Consider the following 16,442-nt stretch of genomic DNA (forward strand, 5'->3'; position numbering starts at 1 on the left):
CCGGTAAAACGAGGTAAGGTACTATCTCATTTGAGACAGATCCAAGCGGATGAGATTTTTTTGCAGGAGACACATCTGAAAAATTAAGCACACAATAAAATTAGAGCCAGTTGGATAAGCCAAGTATATCATTCCAAATTTACAGCCAAAGCAAGGGGAGCAGCCATAATAATTTGTAACAGTATTCCCTTTCTTCATAAATCTACCATAGCTGACAAAGATGGGAGATACATCATGGTCACAGGAGAGATACATTCCATGCCAATCACATTACTGAACGTGTATGGCCCAAACTGGGATGACCCAGAATTCTTTAGAAATACTTTTAGTATGATCCCTGATATTTCAAGTCCAAATCTTATTGTCGGTGAAGATTTCAATCTGGTTTTAGATACCTATCTGGATAGATCATCAAATCAGCGATCACCTCAATCCAATGCTTCCAACTTTCTGATTTCATTTATTAAAAACACCAATTTGGTTGATGTGTGGAGAAGCTTGAATGCAACCGGTAGAGAGTATTCGTTTCACTCTCAAGCTCACAATGTGTACTCCAGAATCAACTTTTTTCTGTTAGACAGCAAACTTCTACCTGGCGTGAATAATGTTAAATATCACAACATAATAATTTCAGACCATTGCCTGGTTTCTGTCTCACTGAAGCTGCTTGAACTAAGGAGAAACTTAAGTTCCTGGAGGCTTGATCCACAGTTGTTAAAAAGAAATCAATTATGAGAACATTTGGAGACTCAGATAGACATATTTTCTGAAACAAATGATAAAGATGACATCTCCTCAGTTCTTCTATGGGAGTCTTTCAAAGCATACATAAGAGGATGCATTATTTCATATCAATCCTCACAAAAGAAACGCAATATTCAAAAGCAGACAGATCTAGAGGAACAGATACAAAAACTGGATGCAGAAAATGCTGCCCAGCCCTCTGCAGAGAAACACAATACTATTTCAGCCCTCAAATATCAGCTCAATAAACTTCTCTCTGAAAATATTTTCTAAAGCCTTTACCTTTACTAAACAGACTTTTTTTAAATTCGGGGACAAACCACATAAACTGTTGGCAAGGCAATCGCGAAAAAGGGACAGTGATAGAGCTATTCACAAGATAAGATCAGGAACTGACACCCCTGTCACTTCACATAATGATATTAATAACGCATTTTGCTATTATTATGAGGTTTTATACAGCTCCCAGGCACACGCTCCTGGGACTATGAAACAGTTCTTAAATACATGTCAATTACCAACATTGTCGAAGAGTGAACAGAACTCCTTGGGAATGGAAATTACAGGAGGAGACATAAGGAAAACAATCAACTCCCTGAAGAATGTGAAGAGCCCAGGACCAGACGGGCTATGTTATGAGTTTTATAAAAACATTTGGTAACAAAATATCCCCATTTCTTCTCAGGATGTACTAGAAATCCTTGGAGAATGGCAAATTACCATCCACAGTGAACGAGGCTGCAATAACGCTTATCCCAAAGAAGGGGAAGGACTTAGAGCAGGTGGGCTCATATAGACCAGTGTCACTATTAAATTCTTATTTAAAAATATTGGCTAAAACTCTGGCTCTGAGACTCAGTCCTCTGGTAACCAAACTGGTACATTTATCCCAGGCAGGCACTTATTTCATAATGTTGGATGCCTACTTAATATTTTGTGTTCACCAAAGCATCCAAAGGAAGATCTTTTCATTCTGAGTTTAGATGCCAAAAAGGCTTTTGACTGTGTAGAATTTCCATATTTAGATCCTGTGTTGGAGAAATTTGGACTTGGAACGAGATTTATTTTGTGGATAAAATTACAATGCCTGCTTTATTAGAGACAATTGATTTATTTAGTTTGTTCTCTGGATACAGAGTGAACTGGACAAAAAGTGAGCTGATGCCAGTTCGATGCGATGACCCGGGTACATTAGAACATACTCCATTCAGATTGGCATGGGAGAAATTCACATATTTGAGGTTGGAAATTACAAGGAAATATAATGGATTATTTTAGGCTAATTATGTGGCTATATTGAATAAGTTTAAGAACAAACTGTTCTGGGAAACCCTCCCTATTTCTTTGATAAGGTAGAGTGAATGCAGTCAAAATGTTTGTCTCCCTCAGTTACTTTACCTTTTTCAGAACTTACTCATTTTCCTTATTAAGACCTACTTTAAGAAACTAAATTCAATGATTCTTTCATTTATTTGGAACTACAAAATACATTGGATCAGAAAGGGACATTTGTGCAAAAGTAAAACAAGTGGTGGACTGGCCCTCTCAGATTTTGTCAGGTATTATTGGGCAGCAAATATCCGATGCATCTCCTACTGGCTAGAGGAGACAGTTGTGCTGGCCAACTGGCTAGACATGGGGCAGGAGGATTGTTTTCCCTACTCGATTGGTGCTATTGTGACATCTCCCATCCATCCTGTAGCTCAGGAGGAAGAGCAGTCGCCCACCAATCGGAAGGTCGGCGGTTCGACTCCGGCTTCCGGAATGTCGAAGCGTCCTTGGGCAAGACACTGAACCCCACATTGCCTCCCAGTATATCACACGTAGTTATGTGTATCTTAAGACGTGCTGTATGAATGTGTGTGAGTGGGGTGAATGCGGCATGTAGTGAAGTGGTCAGTTAGACTAGAAAAGCGCTATACAAGTCCATTTACCATTTTACCACCTTCAGAAAAAAAAAAAATCATAAATACTATAAAATACAGGCCGTGTTGGCTTTCCACTTGGTCAGATGGAAATTTTTATTAAAGGATGGAGGAATTTGGTTTCAATCATAATATACATTATAATACATTAAAAGCTCTATATGATTAATCATCAGCTAAACTAAAAATCAACAGGGAGCTCACAGACTTATTTTTGTTTATACAAAATCTTATTTGCAATTTTTATTGAACCATTGGCACAGTGGATTAGGCAGAACAACAAAATCACAGGTATGAATATGGCAGCAGGTGAACAAAAGCTGGCCCTGTTCGCGGATGACGTGCTCGTTAGCATTTCAAACCCAACATGATCTGATGTCTATTTTAGATGAATATGGGTCATACTCAGGTTATAAAGTAAATAAGAAAAAAACCCAGGTCCTTAGTTTTCATTTTGATCCCCCTCAATATCTCCACTCCAGATACCATCTAGACTGGGACAAAAGTTTTACAAAATACTTGGGAATTCTCCTGCCTTTCGACATATCAAAACTAGAAGAAATTAATTATAGCCAACTCAACTAAGAAATTATAGCAGATGTTAATAGATGGAATATTATCCCTTATCTGAATATCAGTTTTCATATAGATGTTAAAATGAATGTTCTACCAAGACTTTTATATATATGTTTCACTCAATTCCAATAGAGAAACCAAAAGGTGGGACAAAATTCTTTCCAGATTTATATGGGCAGGGAAGAAGCCAAGGATGTAATATAAGACCTTACAACTACCAAAGGAGACGGGTGGCCACCCCCTTCCCTGTTTGAGAAATTATTATAGAGCAGCCCAAATTCAACCGTTAGTGAGATGGTGTACCCCAAATTATAGATCAAAATGGAAAGAAATAGAAATGGCAATGGGAAAGGGACTACCAATTAATCATTTAGTGATTATCATTGGAGATCCCTCATTAACTAGTCACTTCTCAGACCCTGACAACCCACGGATAATTGGCTCTTTGAAAGCATGGGGTGAAATAACAAAAAAATACCAACTGTGGAGAGGAACTGAAATGTTTAAATGGTTTTCATATGATTCAGATTTCGTGCAGAGTGTGTATGACACTCTGTGGCTCTATTTTGGAGAGAAATTCTTATTTTATTTCTTATTGTTATTTCTAGGTTTTAGACACAGATTTGTTTTCTTATTTGTCTGTGTGGCGTGAATGTTTTGTCTAGGCCACGTAAAATGAGGGGATGATGAGGTCGCCAAATTTCTGCAGAGTCAGTCACTACAGACCTCCAAACTTCACGTGGCCTTCAGATTAGCTCAGGAACAGTGCTTAGAGAGCATCATGGAATGGGTTTCCATGGCTGGGCAGCTGCATCCAAGCCATACATCATCAAGTGCAATGCAAAGATGCAGTGGTGTAAAGCACGCCGCCACTGGACTCTAGAGCAGTGGAGACGCGTTCTCTGGAGGGACGAATCACGCTTCTCCATCTGGCAATCTGATGAATGAGTCTGGGTTTGGCGGTTGCCAGGGGAACGGTACTTGTCTGACTACATTGAGCCAAGTGTTAAGTTTGGTGGAGGGGGGATTATGGTGTGGGGTTGTTTTTCAGGAGCTGTGCTTCCAACTTTGTGGAAACAGTTTGGGGATGGCCCCTTCCTGTTCCAACATGACTGCTCACCAGTGCACAAAGCAAGGCCCATAAAGACATGAATGAGCCAGTTTGGTGTGGAAGAACCTGACTGGCCTGCACAGTCCTGACCTCAACCCGATAGGACACCTTTGGGATGAATTAGAGCGGAGACTGCGAGCCAGGCCTTCTGTCCAACATCAAGTGTCTGACCTCACAAATGCGTTTCTGGAAGAATGATTGAAAATTCCCAGAAAACACACTCCTAAACCTAGTGGAAAGCTTGCCCAGAAAAGTTGAAGCTGTTATAGCTGCAAAGGGTGGGCTGACATCATATTAAACCTTATGGATTAAGAATGGGATGTTACTTAAATTGTAAAGTCATGAGTTCTTCATAAGTCATGGAGTTCCTCAGGGTTCTGTGCTTGGACCGATTCTTTTTACTTTATACATGCTTCCATTAGGTAACATTATCAGACAGCATGGCATAAATTTCCATTGTTATGCTGATGATACTCAGCTGTACTTATCTATGAAACCAGATGAAACCAATAGGTTGGTCAGACTACAAGCCTGTCTTAAAGACATAAAGACCTGGATGAGTCAGAACTGTCTGCTTTTAAATTCAGACAAAACTGAAGTTGTTCTCTTTGGACCTGAGCGCCTTAGGGAGAAATTATCTAGTTATATAGTTACTCTAGATGGTATTTCCTTGGCTTCTAGTTCTACAGTGAAGAACCTTGGAGTTATTTTTGACCAGAATTTATCATTTGACGCACATATAAAACTGGTTTCTAGGACTGCCTTCTTTCACCTTTGTAATATTGCTAAAATCAGGAACATCCTGTCTCAGGGTGATGCAGAGAAACTAGTTTATGCATTTGTTACTTCAAGACTGGACTACTGTAATTCCTTATTATTGGGTTGTTCCACATATTCTCTGAAAAGCCTCCAGCTGATCCAAAATGCTGCAGCCAGAGTTCTGATGAGAACTAACAGGAGAGATCATGTTTCTCCAGTTTTAGCTTCTCTTCATTGGCTCCCTGCTAAATTCAGAATAGAATTTAAGATTCTTCTTCTCACTTATAAAGCTCTTAATGACCGAGCTCCATCATATCTTAAAGATCTCATTGTAAGATATTTTCCTAACAGAGCACTTCGCTCCCAAACTGCAGGTTTACTTGTTGTTCCCAGAGTTTCTAAAAGTAGAATGGGAGGCAGAGCCTTCAGTTATCAGGCCCCTCTCTTGTGGAATAAGCTGCCAGTAAATGTCCGGGAAGAAGACACCCTTTCCACTTAAGATTAGGCTTAAAACTTTCCTTTTTGATAAAGTTTATCGTTAGGGATGACTCAGGTAATCCTGAAACATCCCATAGTTAAGCTGCTATAGGCTTAGACTGCTGGGGGGCCTCATCTGTCACACCTTTCCTCACTTTGCTCTCTTTTTTCCCCGTTTAATTTCATAATTGATTTTATGTACATGTGACATTACTGTGGTTATTAACCTGTGTTTCCCTGTTCCAACAGGTATCCTTTGAATGGCGTTATGGTGTTTTCCCCCCTCTTTTCCCTCTTTTCTGTCTTCTCAAACTCCAGCTGGTCGAGGCGGATGGCCACCCTTCCTGAGTCTGGTTCTGCCAGAGGTTTCTTCCTGTTAAAGGGAGTCGTTCCTTTCCACAGTCCCTCAGGCTCAGGACGGGAGATTGGACTGAAGACAAGTTTCGGTTTCCTTAGCTAGGATATTAATTTTTGAATTGGCTCTATATGAATTAATTGGATTATGATTACAATGAATTGAATTCCAATTGGCTTGAATTGGACTATATTACTTAAGTGCCTTGAGATGACAATTGTTGTAATCTGGCGCTATATAAATAAATTGAATTGTATGAGCGTGTACAATCAAGTGAATCTCCCTTTTGGCCTGGAAACGCCTTGGAATCCCCCAGGAGGAGCTGGAGAGTGTCGCTGGGGAGAGGGATGTCAGGGTTTCCCTCCTGAACCTGTTGCCCCCATGACACAACCTCGGATAAGCAGAAGATGATTGATGGATGTATTAACCTCAAATTAGGTTCAAGCAAATAGCTGGAGGTCTACAGTTATGTATTTTAAATACTATGCAAGTTATTAGACCCCAATTGCGGTGAATACTTTTCCAAACCACTGTAGATTCGGTGATTAATCAGGCAGTTCACATCAACTGAAGTCTTTTTGATACCCTCATATCTCTACTCCATGAAAGTATGCCTTCCTGTAGTGAAACTCAAAGAGAGAGATGTGATTGGACTTTCAAAATGATAGTATAACAAAACCATCCATCCATCCATCCATTTTCTATACAGTCAATCCGTCGGTCGGGTCGTGGGGGGGCTGGAGCCTATCCCAGCAGTCATCGGGCGAAAGGCGGGGTCCACCCTGGACAGGTCGCCAGTCATAACAAAACCACAAACTATTTAAAAAAAATTACAATGTACATGTGGAAATTCCTTGAGAGGGAAATGTTTTTTAGTACCGTCACTCAGACAACTCTCTTACTTCTGTTGTTATACCCGTCTCTGGTTACTGCATACATTATGTTGGGTGATAGTTTTTTTTTCTATTTATATAGCACCAAATCACAACAATGTCATCTCTGGGTACTTCAAAGATAGTCAATTTCAAGCCAATTAGAGTTCAATTCATTGTAATACAATGATACTCCAATCAAATCCAATTTATTAAATTTCAAATTTGTCCAGTTCATTCATACAAAGCCAATTAAAAAAAAAAAAAAAAGTAGCCTAGCTAAGAAAACCAACAGATTGCACCGAAATTTACTTCAATGCAAACTTCCATCATGAGTGTGTCCATCAGAACCAGGAAGGTTGGCCATCTGCCTCAACCATTTTGGGGTTTGAGAGGACAGAAAAGAGGGGACAAAAAGCACCATAACACCAAGCCAGGGATACTGTCAGGGCCTCAAGACACAGATGCAGGGTCGAGTTCAATGCAAATGTATTTATTAATATGCACAGGTGGAGGATCTCCAGACAGAGCAAACAAAGGGGCTGTGAAACTCCTGAAACACTCTCCTCAATAACTATGGCTGAGGAGGGTGCAGCTATGAAAATTATCCAACAAAACTCTCTCCATTCTAGGAGGAAAATAGAAAGGGCTATTAAAGATCACATATAAACTTTCACGCTCTCCTAATGAGGCGGACTTAAACAAAAGAAGCTCATTAGTAAAAACAGAGGCACTATGAAACTTAAACTATTAACTATAAGCACACCTTTAATGGCGGTGCAAAGATTTCTAAAACAAAACACAAAATCACTCCACTAGTGGAGGCACTATGAAACATTAATCAAAACCGAACGCAACGTTCTTCTAATGGAGGCGTCTATAAAACAATTATCAAGAACAAAAGACGCTCATTAACGGAGGAACAAAACAGGCTATGAAACTTACCGTGGTATTAAACTAAAGCTATGGAGTAAATTTACAAAACAAAGGATATACTCTGCAGGAAGATCGCTGCACTGCAGGCTCAACGATTCTGTGGCTGTGGCTTACTGTGGACAAAGACGCTAGTATGAGGGTCATGACAGGAGGGAGACACAGACTATTTGAGCACATGAGGAGCCATGGGGAACAGGTCGAAACACTTTGGGAATCAGGGAAGACAATCAGACACTTGACACAGGAGGAAGGGCAAGGTGCCTGAAACGAGAGGGAAGTTAATATTTCAAAATGAAACAGGAAATGATGAGACAAGACATGAATCAAAGCATAAATCATGACAGATACCTGCTGAGAAAGAGAAACACAAGTTAATGACAACAATAATGTCATATGTACATTGAGAGTAAAGAGAGCAGAGGGAACAGAGGTGCATCATGGGAGGTCCCCCAGCAGTCAAGGCCTATAGTAGCTAAACTATGGGATGTTTCAGGGTCACCTAAGCCATCCCTAACTATAAGCTTTATTAAAAAGGAAAGTTTTAAGCCGAATCTTAAAGGAGAACAATTATAGTTATGTCACACAATTAGTTGTGTGTGATTCCAAGATGGCGGTGCGTGTGCATGCTGCAGCTTCTCTGTCCCAACAACACAACATCTTTGTATAAGTCGCCTTGTCTTTGTATGTCGTCGTCACCTTCGTCATGTTGCGTCAACTAACATTTGAGGCAAACTTACAGCCATGAGTTTCTGCTTGACATTTGCAGAAAAACACCTTTGAACCCAAACCCAGCGTACGAGGTTATGCTACGAGGCTGTGGTCTGCTCTGGAGGCGTGGACCAGCCCCAACCCCCACTCCTGCATCTTGCCCAGAGTGGAGGTGTTACAAGCGGCGTGAGAGGAAACAGTGGAGGGGCAAGCGCAGAGGTATCCGAGCCAGGCTAGAAGCTAGTCCTCACAAGCCGGCCATCCCAACCATCGTGCTGGCCAACGTACGCTCTCTGGACAATAAAATGGACTACATACAGCTCTTAAGAAACACCCAGAGGAACGTGAGAGACTGCTGTGTGTTTGTATTTACGGAAACATGGCTTAACAACAACGTCCGGGACCGTGCCATTCAGCTCAAGCGGCTAACATGTTACAGAGCAGACAGAGCCCTCATCGAAGGAGGTAAGACACGAGGAGGGGGGCTCTGTGTTTACATCAATGACGCCTGGTGTCGGGATGCTGTTGTGGTGAAGAAGCACTGCTCGCCACGAGTGGAGCTCATGATTATGAAGTGTCAGCCATTCTACCTGCCGAGGAAATTTACAGCTGTTATGATCGCCACAATGTACATTCCCCCGAACTTCAGCAACAACAGGGGTGAGGCACTGAATGAACTCTACCACCACATCAGTGAGCAGCAGACAGCCCACCCAGATGCTCTCCTCATCTTGGCCGGGGATTTCAATCCTGCCAACCCCAAGACTGTGTTTCCTAAACTACAACAGCACATAGACTTAGGGGTAACAACACTCTGGACCATGTCTACACATTCCAGGGAGGAGCTTACAAGGCTTTCCCTCTCCCCCACCTCGGTGCCTCAGACCGACATCACTGTCATGCTCATGCCAGCATATAGGCCACTGGTTAAAGTCACCAAACCAGTTGGGAAAGAGTGCGAGTGTGGCCAGAAGGGGCTGTAGAGGCACTTCAGGAGTGTTTTAACACCACAGAATGGGAGGTGTTCAAGCAAGCGAACTCCCACATCTCCACCACCAACCTCCAGGAAAATCATCACTGCATACATCATCAAATCCATTGATGATGTAACAGTCCTCAAGACCGTCACTGTTCGGGCTAATCAGAGGCTGTGGCTGACAGGAGAGGTCTACAGGCTTTTGAAGGCTCGGAACGCTGCCTTCAAAGCAGGAGACCAGGTCGATCTAAGGACAGCAAGGGCCAACATGTCACACGGCATCAGAGTGGCTAAGAGGCAGTACTCCAGAGGGATCGGCCACCACTTCAGTGACAGCAGAGACTCACACAGATTGTGGAAAGGACTGCAGTCAATCAGACTACAAGCCCCCACCACAAACCTGTGACAGCTCCACCTCTCTGCTGAACGTGCTGACCGCGTTCTTTGCTCGCTTTGAGGCGCAGAACACCACACCTGTACAGAAACACCCCCCTCCTCCAAGTGACCAGGTGATTACACTATCTATAGACAATGTAAGAAGAACATTCAGCAGGATCAACACCCGAAAAGCATCTGGTTCTGACAATATACCTGGCCGCGTACTGAGGGACTGCGTGGGAGAACTCACAGATGTCCTTACAGACATCTTCAACACCTCGCTCTGTCAGACAATCGTCCCCATGTTCCTCACAGCCACCACCATCATCCCAGTACCGAAAGAGTCCTCACCATCCAGCTTCAATGACTATTGTCCGGTTGCACTCACCCCCATCCTTATGAAGTACTTTGAATGGTTAGTCATGGAGCACATCAGGTTGTTACTCCCCCCCCCTCCCTGGACCCTTTGCAGTTTGCATACCGGTCAAATCGCTTGACCGAGGATGCATTCGCCACCGCGCTCCACCCAGCCCTTACACATCTGGAAAACAAAATCTCCCATGTCAGAATGCTGTTCATTGACTTCAGTTCAGCATTCAGCACAATCATCCCACAACATCTGGTCATCAAACTTGACCGCTTAGGACTGCACACCTCCCTGTGCAAGTGGTTGCTGGACTTTCTGACAGGGAGACCACAGGCAGTGCGGGTCAGCAGCAGCACATCCAGCACCATCACCCTGAACACGTGGCCCCCCAGGGATGTGTGCTGAGCCACGACTGCGCATCGCTGCAAAACTCCAACTCCATCATCAAGTTTGCGGACGACACAACTGCGGTGGGTCTCATCAGCAACAACGATGAGATAAACTACAGGAGTGAGGTGAGCCGTCTGACCTCTTGGTGCACGCACAACAATCTGTCCCTGAACGTGGAGAAGACAAAGCACCAAGTTCCTGGGGGTACACGTCTCAGAGGATCTCTCCTGGACCACCAACACCTCATCACTGGCCAAGAGGGCTCACCAACGCCTCCACTTCCTCTGCAAACTAAGAAGAGTTGGAGCTCCACACCCCATCATGTGCATCTTCTACAGGGGGACGATCGAGAGCGTCCTATCAAGCTGCATCATGGTGTGATATGGCGCCTGCACCGCATCCTGCCACAGGTCCCTCCAACGCATCGTGAAAGCAGTGGAAAATATCACAGGCACCCCCTTTCCACCACTTCACACAGGTCACAGGCTCCTTAATGACATGTCTGTGAAATTATTTGGTCAAATTTCTCACGGATCAAGCACAGCAGCCCTCTCTGTACACTCTCTAGAGCACTCGCGCGCTGAGGCGGTCGGATTTTCGTGCCGCTGAAGCGGCTTCTCCGGCTGCTAATGCTCATTCCGCCCCCCTCTTGACAACAGTTGAGCACGAGCACTAGTCATAGCTGTCCACATACCATTGCAACTATATATGTTTGAGCCAGAGTCAGACCCTGAGAATGTAATATAACACAAACTGCTGTATAAATAATTTATTTCAGCATCGTTCGTACCTGCACGAACTAGTGGTTAGCATTAGCTTGTGGTAATTGGACAAAAGAAACACAAATAACACTTACATCGTCTGTCCTTTCCCCACGGATGTTCAGTATCGATCCCTCTTTTAGGACAAGTTTTGCTGCCAGTCCTGCATTGTACTGACCCAAATTGTGGAAGCAGTCCATATCAAAATGTTTGGCACACACAGATAGGTTTATGCCGACCGTGGCCGGAACTTCGCCATCAAAAATAACCTTAATCCACTCCCGTCATAGGTCCTCTGAGACTCGGGTCTTATGAAGGGTCACTGCAGCCAACAACAGAGCACCTTGCATGATTAGCTCTCAAATTCGCCATATTGCCAACCGTTTTTCTTCGCTGCGATGAAGGAAATATGGGTGCCTCACCTGAGCTTTGCTGTTTTATAACCTGTAGGACGTGATGGGTGGAGACTGAGTGTTGACCACTGCTGGAGAGTTTCAATTTTATTTTTATTTATTTATATAGCGCCAGATTACAACAATTGTCATCTCAAGGCACTTAAGTAATATAGTCCAATTCAAGCCAATTGGAATTCAATTCATTGTAATCATAATCCAATTAATTCATATAGAGCCAATTCAAAAAATTAATATCCTAGCTAAGGAAACCAACAGATTGCACCGAAAGTTGTCTTCAGTCCAATCTCCCGTCCTGAGCGTGCCTGAGGCAACTGTGGAAAGGAATGACTCCCTTTTAACAGGAAGAAAACTCTGGCAGAACCAGACTCAGGAAGGGTGGCCATCCGCCTCGACCAGCTGGGGTTTGAGAAGACAGAAAAGAGGGAAAAGAGGAGGGAAAAACACCATAACGCCATTCAAAGGATATCTGTTGGAACAGGGAAACATACGTTAATAACCACAATAATGTCACATGTACATAAAACCAATTGTGAAATTAAACGGGGGAAAAAAGAGAGCAAAGTGAGGAAAGGTGTGACAGATGAGGTCCCCCAGCAGTCTAAGCCTATAGCAGCTTAACTATGGGATGTTTCAGGATTACCTGAGACATCCCTAACTATAAGCTTTATCGAAAAGGAAAGTTTTCAGCCTAATCTTAAAAGTGGAAAGAGTGTCTGCTTCCCGGACATTTACTGGCAGCTTATTCCACAAGAGAGGGGCCTGATAACTGAAGGCTCTACCTCCCATTCTACTTTTAGAAACTCTGGGAACAACAAGTAAACCTGCAGTTTGGGAGCGAAGTGCTCTGTTAGGAAAATACCTTACAATTAAATCTTTAAGATATGATGGAGCTCGGTCATTAAGAGCTTTATATGTGAGGAGAAGAGTCTTAAATTCTATTCTGAATTTAACAGGGAGCCAATGAAGAGAAGCTAAAACTGGAGAAACATGATCTCTCCTGTTAGTTCTCATCAGAACTCTGGCTGCAGCATTTTGGATCAGCTGGAGGCTTTTCAGAGAATATGTGGGACAGCCCAATAATAAGGAATTACAGTAGTCCAGTCTTGAAGTAACAAATGCATGAACTAGTTTCTCTGCATCACCCTGAGACAGGATGTTCCTGATTTTAGCAATATTACGAAGGTGAAAGAAGGCAGTCCTAGAAACCAGTTTTATATGTGCGTCAAATGATAAATTCTGGTCAAAAATAACTCCAAGGTTCCTCACTGTAGAACTAGAAGCCAGGGAAATACCATCTAGAGTAACTATATAACTAGACAATTTCTCCCTGAAGCGCTCAGGTCCAAAGAGAACAACTTCAGTTTTGTCTGAATTTAAAAGCAGACAGTTCTGAGTCATCCAGGTCTTTATGTCTTTAAGACAGGCTTGTAGTCTGACCAACCTATTGGTTTCATCTGGTTTCATAGATACGTACAGCTGAGTATCATCAGCATAACAATGGAAATTTATGCCATGCTGTCTGATAATGTTACCTAATGGAAGCATGTATAAAGTAAAAAGAATTGGTCCAAGCACAGAGCCCTGAGGAACTCCATGACTTACTCCAACGTGTGAGGAAGATTCTTCATTTACAAGAACAAACTGGAATCTATCAGATAAATATGACTTAAACCAGCCTAATGCAGTTCCTTTAATCCCAATAACATGTTCAAGTCTCTGTAACAGAATGCTGTGATCGATCGTATCAAATGCAGCACTGAGATCCAACAGGACAAGCACAGAAACAAGTCCGCTATCAGAGGCTAAGAGGAGATCATTGGTAACTTTCACCAGTGCTGTTTCTGTGCTATGATGCAGTCTGAATCCTGACTGAAACTCTTCAAACAGATTATTTCTATGTAAATGATCACAAAGTTGAACTGCAACTATTTTTTCAAGAACTTTAGACAAAAAAGGGAGATTGGATATAGGTCGATAATTAGCCAACACTTCTGAATCAAGAGTAGGTTTTTTAAGTAAAGGTTTAATTACAGCAACCTTAAAAGTCTGAGGTACATATCCTATCAACAAAGACCGATTGATCAAATCCAAAATGGAAGTGTCAATTAAGGGGAAAACCTCCTTGAACAGTCTGGTTGGGATTGGGTCTAACATACAAGTTGATGGTTTAGAAGAGACTATTGCTGTTGTTAGCTCAGAGAGATCAACTGGGCAGAAGCTGCCTAAATACAATTCAGGTTCGAAAAATACTTCTAAAGCTGCTCTACTTGATGATACATCAGTGATAATAATGGGAAGGATTCCATTAATCTTCTCTCTGATAGAAACAATTTTATTGATGAAGAATCTCATGAAATCATCACTGCTGAGAGTTAAAGGAATACGTGGCTCAACAGAGCTCGGACTCTTTGTCAGCCTGGCAACAGTGCTGAAAAGAAACCTGGGATTATTCTTATTCTCTTCTATCAATAATGAATAATAAGCAGTTCTAGCTTTACGAAGTGCTTTCTTATACGTTATTAAACTATCTTTCCAGACTAATTGAGACTCTTCTAAATTAGAGGAACGCCACTGTCTCTCCAGCTTTCTTGCAGTCTGCTTTAACGCACGCAGCTGTGAATTATACCAAGGAGCCAACCTCTTCTGACTGATTACCTTCCTTTTCAGAGGGGCAACATTGTCCAGTGTTGTACGCATTGAAGCTATAGTGCTGTCAACAAGAGAGTCAAGTTCTACTGGAGTAAAATTTAGGTAGCCGTCCTCTGTCATATCAGCACATGGCAGTGAAGAAAAGGATGATGAAATCAACTCTTTAAATCTGGTTACAGCATTCTCTGACAGACACCTTCTATATGTAGAATTCTTCTCAGAAACCGTGTAGTCAAGTAATGTAAATTCAAAAGTTATTAAAAAATGGTCAGACAAGACAGGGTTATGAGGGAACACTGTTAACTGTTCACTCTCAATGCCATAAGTCAGCACAAGGTCAAGGGTGTGATTAAGGCAGTGAGTAGGTCTGTGAACACTTTGAGAAAATCCAATAGAGTCTAATATAGAATTAAAGTTAATATTTAGGCTGTCATTTTCAACATCTACATGAATATTAAAGTCACCCACTACAATGACTTTATCTGTACTCAGCACTAACTGGGATAAAAACTCTGAGAATTCAGAGAGAAACTCAGAATAAGGGCCAGTTTAGATTCCACTCCCCTTTACCCCTTCCTATGTAGGATGGGGGCAGAATCTGAATGCGGCGCCCAGACTAGAGGGACAGTTGCCGCAGCAGCACACATGAAATGGACGCAGTTGTTGTTGTTTGTACGCACATTGAATTCAAATATATTAGTGTAGAAGAGCTGGAAAAGTGATTTTGGCATAATATGTCCCCTTTAATGACTGCTGGGATAGGCTCCAGCCCACCCGCTACCCGATTAACGGATTGACGGTATAGAAAATGGATGGATGGATGGATGTCCCCATTAATGTTACAGAGGCTGTCTGCTTCCTTCACATTGTACTGGCTTTCACAGAGGGGCCTGATAACTGAAGGCTCTGCCTCATCTTCTGCTTTTAGAATAAAAAGAAATTCAGTGATTATTAATCTAAGAGGAGCAAGAAGTTTCACAGAACACAAACAAGGCTACAGGAAGTGACGCAATATGTCTTACCGCATCAGCCTGTAGCAGCTAGGTCTCTTTCTGTTTCATCAATGAAAACTTGGATCCATGAGACTTTTCTGCTGCAAATGTTAACTCACCAAAAACATCCCTTTCTCCTCTTCATCTCCCCAGTTTAAGGATCAGGTGGTTCGTGAGGCAGTCGAGAAGATATGCCGGGAGTTCTCAGGGCAGTGCTGCATCCACAAGCCCTTAGGAGGAGAAGGAGGAGGAGGAGGAGGAGGAGGGGGGGTAGTCACAGGAGGTAGAGGGGAAGCATTAAGAGAGACAGAGACTCAGCGGGTTACTGAGGTGTCTTCGTCTACCCTTCCTGGAGCTCCAACCTGCTCCACTCCACCCTGTTCCTCCTGCAGAGGGCTGACCACTGGAGGTGGCTACCAGTGCAGGTATGGTGTTTTTTTTTTGTTTTTTTTTCCAGCAGCCTAATTGCAAGTCGCCTTGTATGAGATATAGTACAAAAGGGAAAACACTTTTATCATGTATAGATTGGAACGCTTCCATGCACACTGTATAAAGAAGACGGCTAACTGGGCAAAGCCCTCACAAATCTCCACTGGCAGGAAGGTGGAGTACTCTCCTGTGGGCAGCATTATGCTGTGAACCACACGAAGGACAGAATAATGGACTTTAGTCTGTGGACTTGTTGGTGCGGACACTGAATACTTTCAACATCGCACTGTAGGTGGTACTTAGTCAGGAAACACCACTAAATGCCAACCTCCAAGTCTGTTTTCTGTCTGTTGTGCATGTTTATCTTTAGTACTTAATCAAAATATTCACTGTCTTTATTGAAAGACCAAATTTTACTGTTCATTAAAAACCTGCACATTTTAAAACCAAGTACATTAAAAATAGAGTGCACAGTAAATACATGCAAGTAAATTGAATATGTTGCTGCCATGCAAGGGGGTATTTCTGCACTGCATTTTATGTCATCTTCTTTTTTTTTTTACTTATTAACATTCACATAAGTTTTCATTATGAACAGTTATTGCAGCTGGCAGGAAGGAC

The 16,442-nt window shown here is 42.5% G+C and overlaps 1 protein-coding gene across 7 annotated transcripts in view; it reads left to right on the plus strand.

Annotated features, from left to right (window-relative positions):
• Positions 1–16,442, plus strand: part of nbr1b (NBR1 autophagy cargo receptor b) — a 169,706-nt gene that overhangs the window by 33,044 nt on the left and 120,220 nt on the right. For all 7 annotated transcript variants that reach the window (XR_011907978.1, XR_011907979.1, XM_072368292.1 and 4 more), the window contains one exon: positions 15,546–15,817. Coding sequence is in view for 5 of the 7 variants with exons in the window: in XM_072368292.1 (XP_072224393.1) it covers positions 15,546–15,817 (272 nt within the window). In the remaining 2 variants the exon portion in view is untranslated. The remainder of the gene's footprint in view (positions 1–15,545; positions 15,818–16,442) is intronic.

Source organism: Leuresthes tenuis, unplaced genomic scaffold (genome assembly GCF_036924035.1).
Source record: "Leuresthes tenuis unplaced genomic scaffold, fLeuTen1.0.hap1 SCAF_17, whole genome shotgun sequence".
NCBI classification, from domain to species: Eukaryota; Metazoa; Chordata; class Actinopteri; order Atheriniformes; family Atherinopsidae; genus Leuresthes; species Leuresthes tenuis.